At 45.2% G+C, this 13,580-nt stretch overlaps 1 protein-coding gene across 1 annotated transcript; it reads left to right on the forward strand.

The window, feature by feature from the left end:
* Window positions 1-2,732: 2,732 nt before the first annotated feature.
* Window positions 2,733-4,827, forward strand: adrb1 (adrenoceptor beta 1). The gene has a single exon (XM_076298260.1). It carries the CDS (start codon window positions 2,840-2,842, stop codon window positions 4,028-4,030), a length of 1,191 nt encoding a protein of 396 aa, XP_076154375.1. The 5' UTR covers window positions 2,733-2,839; the 3' UTR covers window positions 4,031-4,827.
* Window positions 4,828-13,580: the final 8,753 nt, after the last annotated feature.

The following is a 13,580-nucleotide window of genomic DNA, read 5'->3' on the forward strand; positions in this document are numbered from 1 at the left end:
ATATGAGATAGATCCAACTTTTCCCTTTTCAAAGTCAGCGTTCTACAAGGCGAGTCCCTGAGGTGGCTCTTCAGCGGTGATAGCATTTTAATTCTGAGGAGTCTTTCGAAGAATGATGGAAAGAATGCAATGGGGAAAGAAAGAATGAGAGAAAGAGAGAGAGATAAAGGGAAAGAGAGGGAGGGAGGGAGAGAATATTAGACAAAAAATGGGAAAATACATTAAATACGTTTGCATGGGAGCCTCTCCATCTGTCACGTGGACACCCTTCCAGCACATCTAACTCTTCATTCTCTCTGTCTCTCATCTATTTGTCTTGCTTCCTTGCTTCTGCCCCGTTCTCAGAATATCAAAATACCATATCCAAGCAGGAAGCTGTCACTTTGGGATGATGAAGTACCCCCGTCTGTGCCACAGCGCCCTGTGCCAGTGTCAACAGCGGGCACGGGGTCAAACCCGAAACCTTTTCAGCGGCTCGCCATGTGATCCTCCTCCACTTGGGCACACACACACGCGCACACACACCCACACACACCAACCACCACCACCAATGCCGCTAACCACCAACACTGTCCTGGGCGGCCCAGATCACTCCCCTCGGTCTTCTCCTGTGTCAGCCAAGACGGAGGGTGACCGACCGACTCATCTTAGGTCCACTGCCAGCACAAACTGAGTCATGGCCTCAAAGAACACTTTGGTCTGGAGTTTCTCGCCTTAAAGGGCAACTGAGGCCTCCGAAACCTTCCACTCCACCCTCCAGCTCCGTGCCCCAGCGACAGGGTGACAGGTTTTAGGCAACACCTCTGAGTGGCGAGCGAGACGTTCCACCCAACAAAGTGCCCTTCTGGAGAGGGTGGAGGGGAGGGGTGGGGGAGGGGTGGAGGGGCAGAAAACATGATTACGTAACTACCCAGCAAAAGACAGAGAAGAGTGGCAGTAGCAACACAGGCTGGGAGAGGGACTTCCTCCTCCGAGTCCTTTCTCCTCCTTATAAAACAGTGAGACTGTTTGGCCGCCTTCGGTCTCAGGACTGTTTATCAGATGTGGAAGGAACAATGGCGGGTGGACAGGAGACCCAGTGCAAAAGGTCCTCCTTAGCAATGAAGTAAGATCCTTTAAATTGTTCGTGTTTCCCCAAGTCTTTCCTCCCTCCCACACCTCTCTCCCTTTCTCTCTCTTTTCTCTCTCTCTCTCTCTTTCTCTCTCTATCTGCCTTGCTCTATCTCTCTATCCACAGCATCTTTGGAACAGTACATTTCACACATTGCTCTGTTGCGTATAACATAACAGTAAGGCTAGACAAAATGGATTACAAACCCCTGAGTCAGACTATCTTTGTTACACCACAAGAATGCAGAAAGGAGAGAGAGAGAGAGAGAGAGAGAGATATAGAGAGAAAGGGAGGGAGAGAGAGCGTGAGAGAGATAGAGAGAGAGACCTCATCCACAAGCAGCGCAGCACCAATGGCTGCTGTCTGGCGGGCCCCCTTGCTATAAGGACGTGTAATTATGATCTTATCTCCCCTAACAGTTTCCTCCGGCTGGAAAGAAAACATATCCCACCGGACTGTTTAGAGTTTCATAAGGAAAGCAAGTAGCGCACCACAAGCTCTTTTTATAGCCCAGGTTGCACAGTCACAGTGATTTATCTGGGGAAAGTGCTTAAGTTGGGTGGAAGCAGGGCTGTGCTGAATCGAGCATTGTGAGACCAGCCGCTGTGCGGTGTCAGACCCGAGACCCGGGCCTCGAATGAGGAAATTGCTCCGTGCTGTCGGGGACCTGGTGTTCCCGAGCGGGTGCCCAAACACTGACCAGGGCTGGCTGTGCGGCCCTTGTCTAGCTCAAGTTAAATTGGGCTAGTGACATCTGGCATGCTAAGATGAAGCAAATATCCTAAGACATGCTACAAATTAATGTCAAAGGCTTCAGCTTAAAAAAAATGGTTCAGGGTTAACTCAACATTTATGCATATTTTTATCTAAATATGCAAAATCTGTGACTAATTCAAATCTGTGACTAATTCTTTGGAAGGAACAGATGGTTATACAAGACACACAATAAATGCACAGTATTATTTGGGATTCAATTTATGGAAGATGTCAGATGAGTACTTGGACCTTCCAGAAATAAGTTCTGAACACTCATTCAAACTTTTGTAAAGTACCTTTTTCTTTTAATGTTCCTGATGCCACATCACATTGTGGATGGGGACATGAGGTTCTTTGTGCAATTACTCCAACAGATTGTGATCAAAGTTAAAGGCTTTGGGGCAGTATCAAAGAAAAATGAAACTCTCTGTTGCTGCTCTATGAGGAGCCCACGAGGATGTGTTTTTGTGTGTGTGTCTTTGACTATGATTATAAGAAAAGATACCGTTATTCCTTATGCAGACTACTGACCAGACAGGCAAGTATGTGTGTAAAAATCAAGACATTTACGTTCAGGGGAACCAAAATAGCTACACACAGGCTACTGGTATCGGATGGGTCATGTTTTAAGTTTTTACGCGATATATGATGATGGAATGTCGTAAAGTTCAGCCATGCGTAACGGTGCAGCGCAGAGACCCCAGAGGGACTAGGGGTTAGCTTGATCCTCTAAAGTTAACACCAGCCAGCCGAGGGCTCGCATTTGACAGGGGCCGCCCAATTGGATGACAGCGGCCGTGATGTCACTGCTCAGCTCCCATCCAAGGCGCTTTACGCCCACTGAGCTATTCGCCAGATGGAACAAACACTGAATGGACGCGCAGCAGCGCCGCGGCGCACCAAAGAACGAGTCGAAGTTCCGAGTGCAGCCTGAATGAACTCGACTTATTGCATTAAAGAGCGTAGCTCATCATGGGGGATGGATCACCGTCTGTGACTTACAGCAATGACTCGAACCGTGGGACACTGGACCTTAACTCCCAGGACACGGCTTTGTCGGAGCAATGGATGATTGGCATGGGAATGGTCATGGGCATTATTGTGCTGATGATCGTCTTTGGCAATATTTTGGTTATCGTGGCCATAGCCAAGAATCAGAGACTTCAGACCCTCACCAACGTGTTTATTGTGTCCCTAGCTTGTGCGGACCTTATTATGGGGATGCTTGTGGTTCCTTTTGGCGCTGCGCTTGAAGTCAAGGGTGTGTGGCTCTATGGATCTTTCTTCTGTGAATTTTGGATTTCGGTTGATGTACTTTGTGTCACTGCCAGCATTGAAACTCTTTGTGTGATTGCGATAGACAGGTACATTGCCATCACCTCTCCTTTTCGGTATCAGAGCCTACTCACAAAAGCCAGGGCAAAGGTGGTTGTCTGTGGAGTGTGGGCAATCTCTGCTTTGGTCTCTTTCCCTCCCATCTTAATGCACTGGTCGCGGGACAACAAGAAGACCGAATGCTATGACAATCCAGAGTGTTGTGATTTTATCACAAACTGGGAATACGCAATCGCCTCTTCGATCATATCCTTCTACATTCCCCTAATTGTCATGATATTTGTGTATGCCCGAGTGTACCGCGAAGCTAAACTGCAACTGCAAAAAATTGACAAGTGCGAGGGGAGGTTTTACCACAACCAGAGTCTCTCCAAGTGCAAACCAAATAGGAAGAGACCCCCCAAGATCCTTGCGATGAAAGAGCAGAAGGCACTGAAAACACTTGGCATCATTATGGGTACATTCACGCTCTGTTGGCTCCCGTTCTTTATTGTCAATGTCGTGCGGGTTTTCTGCGCCGAGTTGGTGGATAAGGACCTTTTCGTGTTCCTAAATTGGCTGGGCTACGTGAACTCTGCTTTCAATCCCATAATTTACTGCCGAAGCCCGGACTTCAGGAAAGCTTTCAAAAGACTGCTGTGCTGCCCTAGGCAGGCAGACCGCAGATTACATATCAGCTCCTGCGACCTTTCGCGCTGCTCTGGGGGATTAATGAATGCTCTGGACCCGGGCATGGTCGGAACATGGTCGGACTGCAATGGCAGCAGTGACTGCAGTTTGGAAAGAAACGGTAAACTATCCCATTCACATTCCGAATCACAGTTGTAGAAGCTCATGTGATTACGCTCAGCTGCGCAAATGTACGCGTAAATTCGCACCAAGCACAATTTAACACACCCACTGAACACTAAACACGCGGTCACCTGCAATACATGTACATCCTTCCTTTTGGACGACAAACTCATGCCTATGGAAGGACTACATTATCTGGGGTTAATCTATAGCAGATTAGCCAATATATTGCTTATGTAAAAAACAATGAAACTACAGTCTTGGATAGGCCTATGTGGATGGATTTTGGATGAAGATACGCAGTTAGCCCACGATTTACAAGACTCCTTGGAGTTTTACGCCTGTAAATATAAATATCGATGAATGTATAATTGTTGTTTTACCTCATTCCTTATGTGCAAATTGTACGAAAGAAAATTGTTTATATTAAACAATTAAATTGTACATTATTTATTTGCTACACAATACAATCCGTCATGGGACTGACACTGTAAGAGCTGTAAAATGTAACGCCACAGTTGAAGGAATGACGGACATCTTAAGGAGTTTAAAATGTGGAATGTCATTTACTTTAATGCTATTTATTGTCTAATATACTTATCAGTTGATTACTGTCACTTATGAAATGTATTTCTGAGCAGCTGAATGCACAATAGATGTTGTTTAAAATCTATTGGTCCCTCGAGAGCTTTGTTTTTTCCCCTCCAGCCCTTGTCTTTCTCGCCCGGTAAGTATTCTGTGTACATATGCCTTGTGAATCATTGTATCAAGGTCGCCGTCTGGACGAGTGTGCAATAAAGTGTCATTGTGAACCCACCATTTTAATGAGTTGTATTGTACTGTAAGAGGGACTTGAAACGAATAGGTCTAACAGTTACAGTAATTGCAATTACATTGATTGTGCTTTTACCACAATATCAATTAGGCCCTACGTTATGCACAATAGGTTAGGCCAGGCTTTTTAGTCATGATGGTGCCACTTAAAATGTCAGTGTTTATCAAATGACAATGCACACGAGTCTTTCGTTTACTCCCACCATGTTACATAAACATTTCATTTGGTTTTCAGTTATGCCTACAACCTGCGAAAGTATCCAGCATTTCAAAGGGGATTGTTTAGGATTTACAGAATAGGATTTTCAGCCTATACGTTAGCTCTGAGGGACTGCCCTAAACTAGATTAATGTGTTAAATGCACAAATAATTAAAATTAGAGCACTGCGCTTTTAAAATGACTAACCTATCGATTTAATGGATAAGCCCGCTTCACAGAAGATGCTGTTCTGCCAAGGCATGGTGCTCCAGTTGACTGCTGTCACTCCTAATTACTTCATGACAGACTATTTCTGTTCATAAAGTGATAACCAACCGATGCACACTTCATCCTCATCTCTTTCAAGATGGCAAGTCAACGCATAGCAATTTGCCAGCAGTATTGCGACTGACAGCTGATGGATCGTGTAAAAGGTGGTCGACATTCATGGTTTTAGCAGCTGTTGATTGGCTTCAACGTCAACTTTAGACCTAGGAATACACCATCATGGTGGAAAACAGGATATAGTATAATGATTAACGGCATCGTTCAACTTCAGCGTGGATGTTGGATCTTCTTTTGAATAACAAATTATTCGCTTATCAAGTAACTGATGTTTATCTGCCCACACGCACGCGCCACGAAGGCTTATTGATCTACGTATTTCCGCATGATGATGGACATAGGCTAAATACAGATGGGTCAGTTGCCAAGATGTCAGTAGGCCCACACATAGCCTATGTACAAACCAAATGCAGATTTCTAATTATGGATATAAATAACAGCCAGGAGCCTAATCTTTGACACAGAGAGCAGTAATAACCAACACAACCTCTCTTCAGTCATATCTGTATTTTCATCCAAATAGCCAAGGCATCCAAATCCTGCAGGTATAAACGTTAAGCAGAACACACACACACACACTTTCTCTCTCGACGTTTGTTTCGTGTGCACGGTGTAATCTGCCTGGAATCTACGAAGTCTCTGAACAGCAGGATATCTTTCTCCGGAAACAACCAAGAAAGTGCATGCACATTAGGCAGCCCGCGTAGAGCACCACAACCCAACATCCACCTCTTGTTCATTTGAAGCACTTTAAAGAAAACCACCCACCTTATCCTCCTAAGACAACTCAAGGTGTAAACACACGCTAACACCACCCCGCTTACCCTTCGCGGGAATTGCCTCTTCAGGAGAAATGGTCCATTTCGGTCCACAGCTGTGCAGGATTAGCCTATTTACAAGGTGCCGCGCTTGGACACTTTAAAATGCATTAGTGTTTGGTGCTCGCGACTCCCTCTCCCCAGAGGCACGCCGCTCCCATTTGAGCCACGGCCGAGGAAGGCTCAGCAGAATATGGATCCCCGCTTTAGCTAATGAACCTTGTTTATATGATTACGGTCACTAATGTATGCGGCTGACTCGAGATTGGGGAAAACAACAGCGGGTCTTTGCATCCGTGCCACGTTCTTGACTACCTTGGCCTACTTTTTAGTGATGGTTTGGTGGTGGTGGTGGAAAAAGAAAGAACAGAGAACAAATAAATGAAACAGATAAATTAATATCAAATATAAGAGGAGAAAACAAACATTAAGGCAGAAAGTCATTAGGGGCTACAGGGAGAGAGAGAGAGAGAAAGCAAAAAAAGCAAAAGAGAAGTTTGGTCAGGGGTTTACAACACTACGCGTTTCCCTTTTCTAGGTCAAGATGCCTAGGTCATAAGCCGAGTTTCCCATTTCACAATTCACTTTGATCTCTCAGACGCTGTTTGTCCTTCCTGTTTTAAAGTGCTCCGCAGCACTGCACCCGTCACACAAAAGCCCACACAAGATCAAAATAACACTCCACAGAACCTAAATAACGACGCTATCTCCCCTTTTCCATTGATAGTGCTTGAAGTGTGTATAAATAGCAGTCTACACTGCAGACAAGTTCAAAAGGCCAATGAGGCCTGAAATAGCACACCCCATTATACATTTCACATGCTTCCCCCCTTTCCCCATGCCACACACACACACACACACACACACACACACACACACCAACCCAACATCATGTACACACACACACACACAGAGGCAAGCCCCACCATCATGCACATGCACACACACAAACACACACACACACACACACACACACACACACACACACACACACACACACACACACACACACACACACACACACAGAGGCCTTGTTCTCATCAGTCTGGAACACCACCAATCTCCCAACACATTTTGATGTCAGCCCATAGTTGCCATTAGCACTTTACACCGAGATAAAGTCCTGAATGTTTTTCCTTTGCGTTGGCATGTAGATGGCGGTGGGGGTGAAGGCTGGTCAGTGAGGTACATAGACCTGTACAGAGGCTGAAAGGAAGATAAATCTGACTGGCTGATGACTCCCTCACACATGGCCTGTTTCCAAACCTGTCAGCCTATGAATTCCCCCCCCCCCCCCCCCCCCAAACTGAGTTTCCACTGTGTCCATTGTTGATCCAGCTGGATCCATACATGTTTTGTATAATAGTAAAGAACAGTTCACTGAATGAAAGAAACCTCTTGAAGGACATGACCTCCAGACCAGACTATTGTTTTCACTTTGAGATTTGACTGAAGTCATTAGAGGTAGAGAAACCGGGGAATTGAACCAGTTTTGATGATACCTCCTCAACTTTTTTTTTAAAACAGGTGTACAACGCTGCCGTACAGTTTTTCCACCCATATAATTAGTCACTTGTCGATTTGCTGCTTGGCCCTGTCACGGGGTATCTTCTTAATGCCGAATTAATTAATCCTTCTGTCAGCGATACGCTTTGCATCAGCGACTTGAGTATAGCACTCGAAAGCAATGAGCGAGCCATCTCAGGTCAGTGTTCACACATAATTAGATAGCGTCCCTGAGGTGTCCCTGAGGTCTCTCTGCCTCACCCAAGAGAGAGAGAGGAGGGAGAGAAAGAAAGAATGTGTCATTGTTGGAATTAGAAGTTAGTATTGGAAAGAAATTACGGTGATGAGGCACAAGGTGCTTTGTGTGTGTTATGGATCTTAAAGTAGGAACAAGAGAGGGAGCGGAGAGAGAGAGAGGGAGAGAGAGGGGGGGGGGGGAATCCATCCATGTTAGAGGTGCTACTGGTGCTGGCTTATGAATTCAGCACTTGTCCCGATGGCTGATGTGAGTTTCCGAGCGTATTATCAACGGCGCAGGCACAAAAATAGACTTGTGTCGGCTGTGTTTAGCCTTCGCCACAGCACGATGCCCCCTCGTCAGAATGTGCACAGCTGCCTCTAACCTGGCGGGCCGTGGAGGGCACGGCGTGAGGCGGGGGAAATGTCATGGAAGCGAGCAGAATTTAAAGGAAGGCCAGCTCACCGTGCTGGCCAAAAGCACTCAGAGCAAAGGTGAAGGCCGCCATTGGGATGAGTTGGAAGACCGCAGCGGGAGGAAGAGGGGAAAAGGGGGGGGGGGGGTTAAAGGTACTGAAGGTAAGTACAGCGAGGGGTACCTGTTGATGTGGCAACGTCGTCCTTAATGCTGTTTATCTGTCACACCCGACTTTAGATCCATATCACTTGCACCTGGATTTAGAGGCTATAAAAAGAACAGAATCAGCCACCACAACAAAGGATAGGGATCCATGGGGTCGGCCAGAGGGGGAAAGTCCAGAGGTCTAGTACCTGGCAGGGTCTTTGGGACATAGTAGGCAGTTGATCTGTCAGATTTTACCTACAGAGGTTGGAAGTTTGCAGTAGGGCCACAATATCAAGCTAAGCCTATGACTACAAGATAATGTAGCAGTAGGTAAGTGGAAGTTAATTTGGCATGTTGAAATCCATGTTATAGTGTGTGCCTCTGCTGGTGAAACATCAATAGGAAGTCAATCTAAATGTTGATTTTAAATACTGGGGAGTTCATCTCAAATGCTCCAGGCATGTTCCTTTGATTTTCTTCCTGACTCAGACACCTTGTCTGCTGTTATGGTATCAGTCATCTAAGGCTGGTGGTGAGTCTGACTGGGACACAAACCAAGTGCATCCAATAACAAGACACCAAACAAAATTGGCTTCAGGTTCTTCAAAAGACCAGACATTTTTGGAGAGAACATGCACACAGAGACAAAGGATGGGTTTCAGACATAAATACAGGTTTCAATGGACATTTCAAAAGTAAGAGGGGTCAGCTGGCCGAACAAGCTCTGTCATGTTTGTGTGTATCTTGGGTGCAGTGAGACAGAGGAGCGAGATTGCTGGGATTCACATCCACTTGGATGAAACAGATCTGTGGAAGCCCCCTCTCTCCTGCATCTTTGGGTCCTCTGGGTCTATCTCTAAGATCTCTGAGGACACCAGCAGAGGAAACACCAGTATACTTGATAAAAATGTCTGTGTAACAAAATACTTTCCCTCATCTGGAAAAAGATTGTAAACAGAGCATTTTGGTACTGTTTTTGAGAAGTTCTAAACTTGGGTGTTTTAGTTTTTTTTGAGGCGTGTGTTTTTCGAACGAGATATTCAACAGCTTATGTAAATACGACTATTATTAGGCTTTGCTCCGGGCTAACAGGAAATGCACCACCTAAATTGCTTTTGGAGAATTGGGCAAGCCTGGAGCACAAAACATCCCATCAAGAGTCCGGCAATGCTTGATTTGCTGAAGAAATGGAAGACTCATGTTTTCAGATTTTGTTATGTTGAATGAAAGCTTTCTTACACAGCCCTTTAAGGACAGACAGACAGACAGAGAGAGAGAGAGAGAGACAAATAAGGGAATTGTTATATAATGCTCTGTGTTGTCCACTACTTAACTGCCACTTTCAACACTCGTGTTCAAACAGGCCCTCAAGTTTATGTTTGAGTTTGTGTCTTGTCCTTGGTCTGGGGATAGGGTGAGGACATCAAACAAACTAACATAATACAGGTACTTGTGTGTGTGTGTGCACGTGTGTACGAGACAACCGGTGAAACAGGGAAGAACAAGTGAAAGAAAAGAAGGGGTGTACAGTAAGAGGTAGCATGGGACTATAAACAGACATGTTTATTATGGTTATGGCCTGATGATGTTTGTAATATTACTCCTGACAAATCGGGAGGCCCTGCGCCGTGATGATAGCTCACGTCATGTTGTGGTGCTGCTACCCACACACTTGAGAAGACTAATGGTGACAGGTGACCGTAAAGTGACCCTTACCTGTAGAGCTGCGTCCCTTTCATGTTTGCCAGCCTTTTTACCCATAAATCTTTGGGCTTATTATGACTTCAATTACCGCACAAGGTGCCACGGTTGATTTAGAAGACAGCTTCCTATGTCCTATGGGGTGGCGGAAATTAATCTGTCTTTGGGCTTTACTGTTACAAGTCTCTGTTGACTAATTAAGTCAAGGACAAGACTGGCCAGAAGAACAGACTATCTGAAAAGAGATCATCTTTGCTTTACCCAGAACTATGTGACTAAATTAAACATAAAAGTAAAATTTAGGTTTGAATCTCCTTCTCACATTTCTACATGGACATATTTTCTCTATGTAGTTTAATGACAAATCTAATCAGTTTTTGGATGTTTAGGCACCTTGTTATGTTTCTTGCTCAAGATGTGGCTTTGGTGTGGTACACATTTCCAGTTAAAAATGAATTTAATTAGCCTATGGCAAGAAGACAAATCAAAGCTATTGTGGAGAGGTGATAGTTAGCAGACCCTTTTTGATTATTATCGTGGATTTATAAAATAAAGAGAATCATCTAATATTTGGTCATGGAGGTATGTAAATTTCCTTTATATTTGTGTAAACATTTGAGCAAAAACAAGATGATTCACTTTATTGTATAAATTATGTCGTGTGGTGCGGTCAGTTTTTCACTGCCTATGTCTGTTTGACAATGAGACATAACATGGACATGATTTCAGCTTTTTTATTCCCTGTAAACACCATATATACAGAAAGAAATCAGGAACAATTGTTTTAAAAACATTTACATAATATTACCATATCTACAAATATATATAATCACAGTTTTCATGACTACTCAATCAGACAGAGCATAGCTGACAGATTGGAATCAACAGGAAAAAAAAGCAGTTTCATTTTTTTTCTTCCTACATTTTTTCTTTTTTTTTCCTTTGGAACAATCACAATTGACCACTCATGGACACACTCACACGCACTTCAAGAGATACTTCATGTTCTTCATGATATTTCAGACGTTGCAGCAATACTTCTAGTCCCAGGGACGGCTCCCAAGACCATTTTTTTTTGTTTTGTTAAGGGAAGGGGGTGGATGGGATCGAGGAGTCATCAAAGGCAAGTTATCAGTCAGCAGATGCCAGGCTCCTTGGGACCGCGACATTCTTCTTCCTGCAGGGGTTGGGCAGGTGGTGGCACTGATGGAATGCGCTGTGATGGAGTGCACAGGGGGGGGGTGAGCGCTGGGTCACGGCCGGTTGGAAACGAGCCATGGACTCACCGGGAAAAAAAAAAGGCGAAACAAAACGTCATCGTCGATTCGCTTTGGAGCAGGTGATGGCAGAACCTGAATGTGTGTGTGTGTGAGTTGCGTCTGGAGACGGCAGAGAATAGCTCCGTTGACGTCCTCAAGATGAAGACCGCACTGGGGGGTGGGGGGAGTAGTCATGACGATGGACCTTCCTGTCAGGATAACTATGCTCGCTGTCGAAGGCTTCGGGGAGCTGCATTTTATCTGGCAAGATGCTTCAAAGTGCCAACGGGCGAGAAAAAGAGGTGGAGCGACAGCATCTCTGTTGAGAGGGAGAGAGGGTGTGTAAGTGTGTGTCAGTCTCTCTCTGTCTCTCTCTCTCTTTGTGTGGGTGAGTGTGTGTGATAGGGAGGCTGTGTGAGTGTGTCAGTGTGTGTATGTTTGTGTGTGTATGAAGGAGTGGCTGTGAGAGTGTGTCTGTGTCTGTGTCTGTGTGTGTGTGTGTGTGTGTGCGTGAGGGAGAGAGGCTGTATTAGTGTGTGTCTGCATGTGTGCATAAAGGAGTGAGAATGTTTTGGAAGTATTGAAGAGGTTCATCTCTGCCTGTTTGTGTGTGTGTGTGTGTGTGTGTGAAAAATGAATGAAGTATATAGGTGATCTTGTATTTGTGTGTGTGTGTGTGTGTGTGTGTGTGTGTTTCTGCTTAAAAGGAGGGAACAGCTTAGCATCCGCAGGTGACTACAGCTCAGAGATGAGTCACTGTTCAACTGGGGTGGGTGAGGGGGGGGGTGGCAACAGAATGCTTTCATGAAAAAAAGAATGGTAAAACACAAACATAATTGCACTTTTGCCCTAAATATTTACACGACGGGATCTCCAAAGTTGCCGCACGGAGACGGGATAATTGAGCTTGTTTGCTTTTTTTTCTATCCCTTTTGAGGGTCACGACCCAGCTGCGGCATTTTCAGAGGGAGGACGACAGACAGAGGGAGGTGAACTTTAAAAACACAGAGAAATAAAACAGCCCTATGGTGGGGCTCTGCAGCGCCAGGAGAAGACAAAAGACACACACACACACACACACAGACACACACACACACACACGCGCGCACACACACACACGCACACACACACACACACACACACACACACACACAGACACACACACACACACAGACACACCAGTGGCACACAATCGCAGTAGTGCTTAAATAATAATAATAGCAATTTTTGCTTTTGTTGAGGCTTCATTCATCCCTGCGGTGGGGGAAATTAAATAAAAATGAAGTCCTTCACCTGACGAGCAACTCGAGACACTAGACAAGCTATTAGTCATGAATGGAGAGAGCATTCATACTGGAGTTCTGGAGAGCAAGAGGGATGGATTATGGGTGTGTGTGGGTATTACCTGGGCTGTAGCCTAAGTGCTTTGAGGGGTGGGGGTGGGGTTAGAGTTTAGGAGTAGAGAGGAGAGATGGTCTAGCGAAGTGAACTAAGGCGAGTGGAGTGGAGTAGGAGGCTTGGCCCAGGAGTTCTAGTATGTTCCTTTCTTTCTCCCTCACCTCATACTTCAAACCCTTAGGTGGCCTTTCAGTACCAGGAAATACATTCAGCGGTATGGCACTTCATTATCATAGCAAAAAGGACAGAGAGAGAGAGAGAGAGCGAGAGAGAGAGAGAGCGAGAGAGGAGAGAGAGAGAGAGAGAGAGAGAGAGAGAGGGAGGGAGAGAGAGAGAGAGAGAGAGAGCTGGAAAGAGAGAGACAGCAAAGTAACAGAGGGCTGGTGGAGACACCATTAAGTGGAGGGGAAAATACATATATGAGAGATGATGGTCAGGGTCAAACTAAGCATGAAGTGAACAGGGTAGGATGTTGCAGCCATTTTTTGAGGCTTATGAAAAACAAAATGGAAAAAAACATCCTTCTCCTTCCACACACAATGTTACTGTACAGTTCCTTCAGAATTTAGCTGGATGGAAGGTACAATATGTGTGTGTGTGTGTGTGTGGTTGTGTGTTGTTTTCAGAAGGCAACCTTCACTGGGAGTGTGCGTGTTGTCCTCAGAAGGCAACCTTCACTGGGTTGTACGTACTTCAGTTTCTGCCCATTTCACAGCTCATTGTG

Source organism: Alosa pseudoharengus, unplaced genomic scaffold (assembly GCF_046254945.1).
Source record: "Alosa pseudoharengus isolate Yale_2024_CS ecotype anadromous, Long Island Sound unplaced genomic scaffold, YU_APseudo_1.1 YU_APseudo_1.1_scf_21, whole genome shotgun sequence".
In the NCBI taxonomy this organism is placed as follows: Eukaryota; Metazoa; Chordata; class Actinopteri; order Clupeiformes; family Clupeidae; genus Alosa; species Alosa pseudoharengus.

What these genes read in the sequence shown, in the direction of transcription:
- adrb1 (XM_076298260.1), top strand. Translation starts at nt 2,840, where the DNA reads ATGGGGGATGGATCACCGTCTGTGACTTACAGCAATGACTCGAACCGT.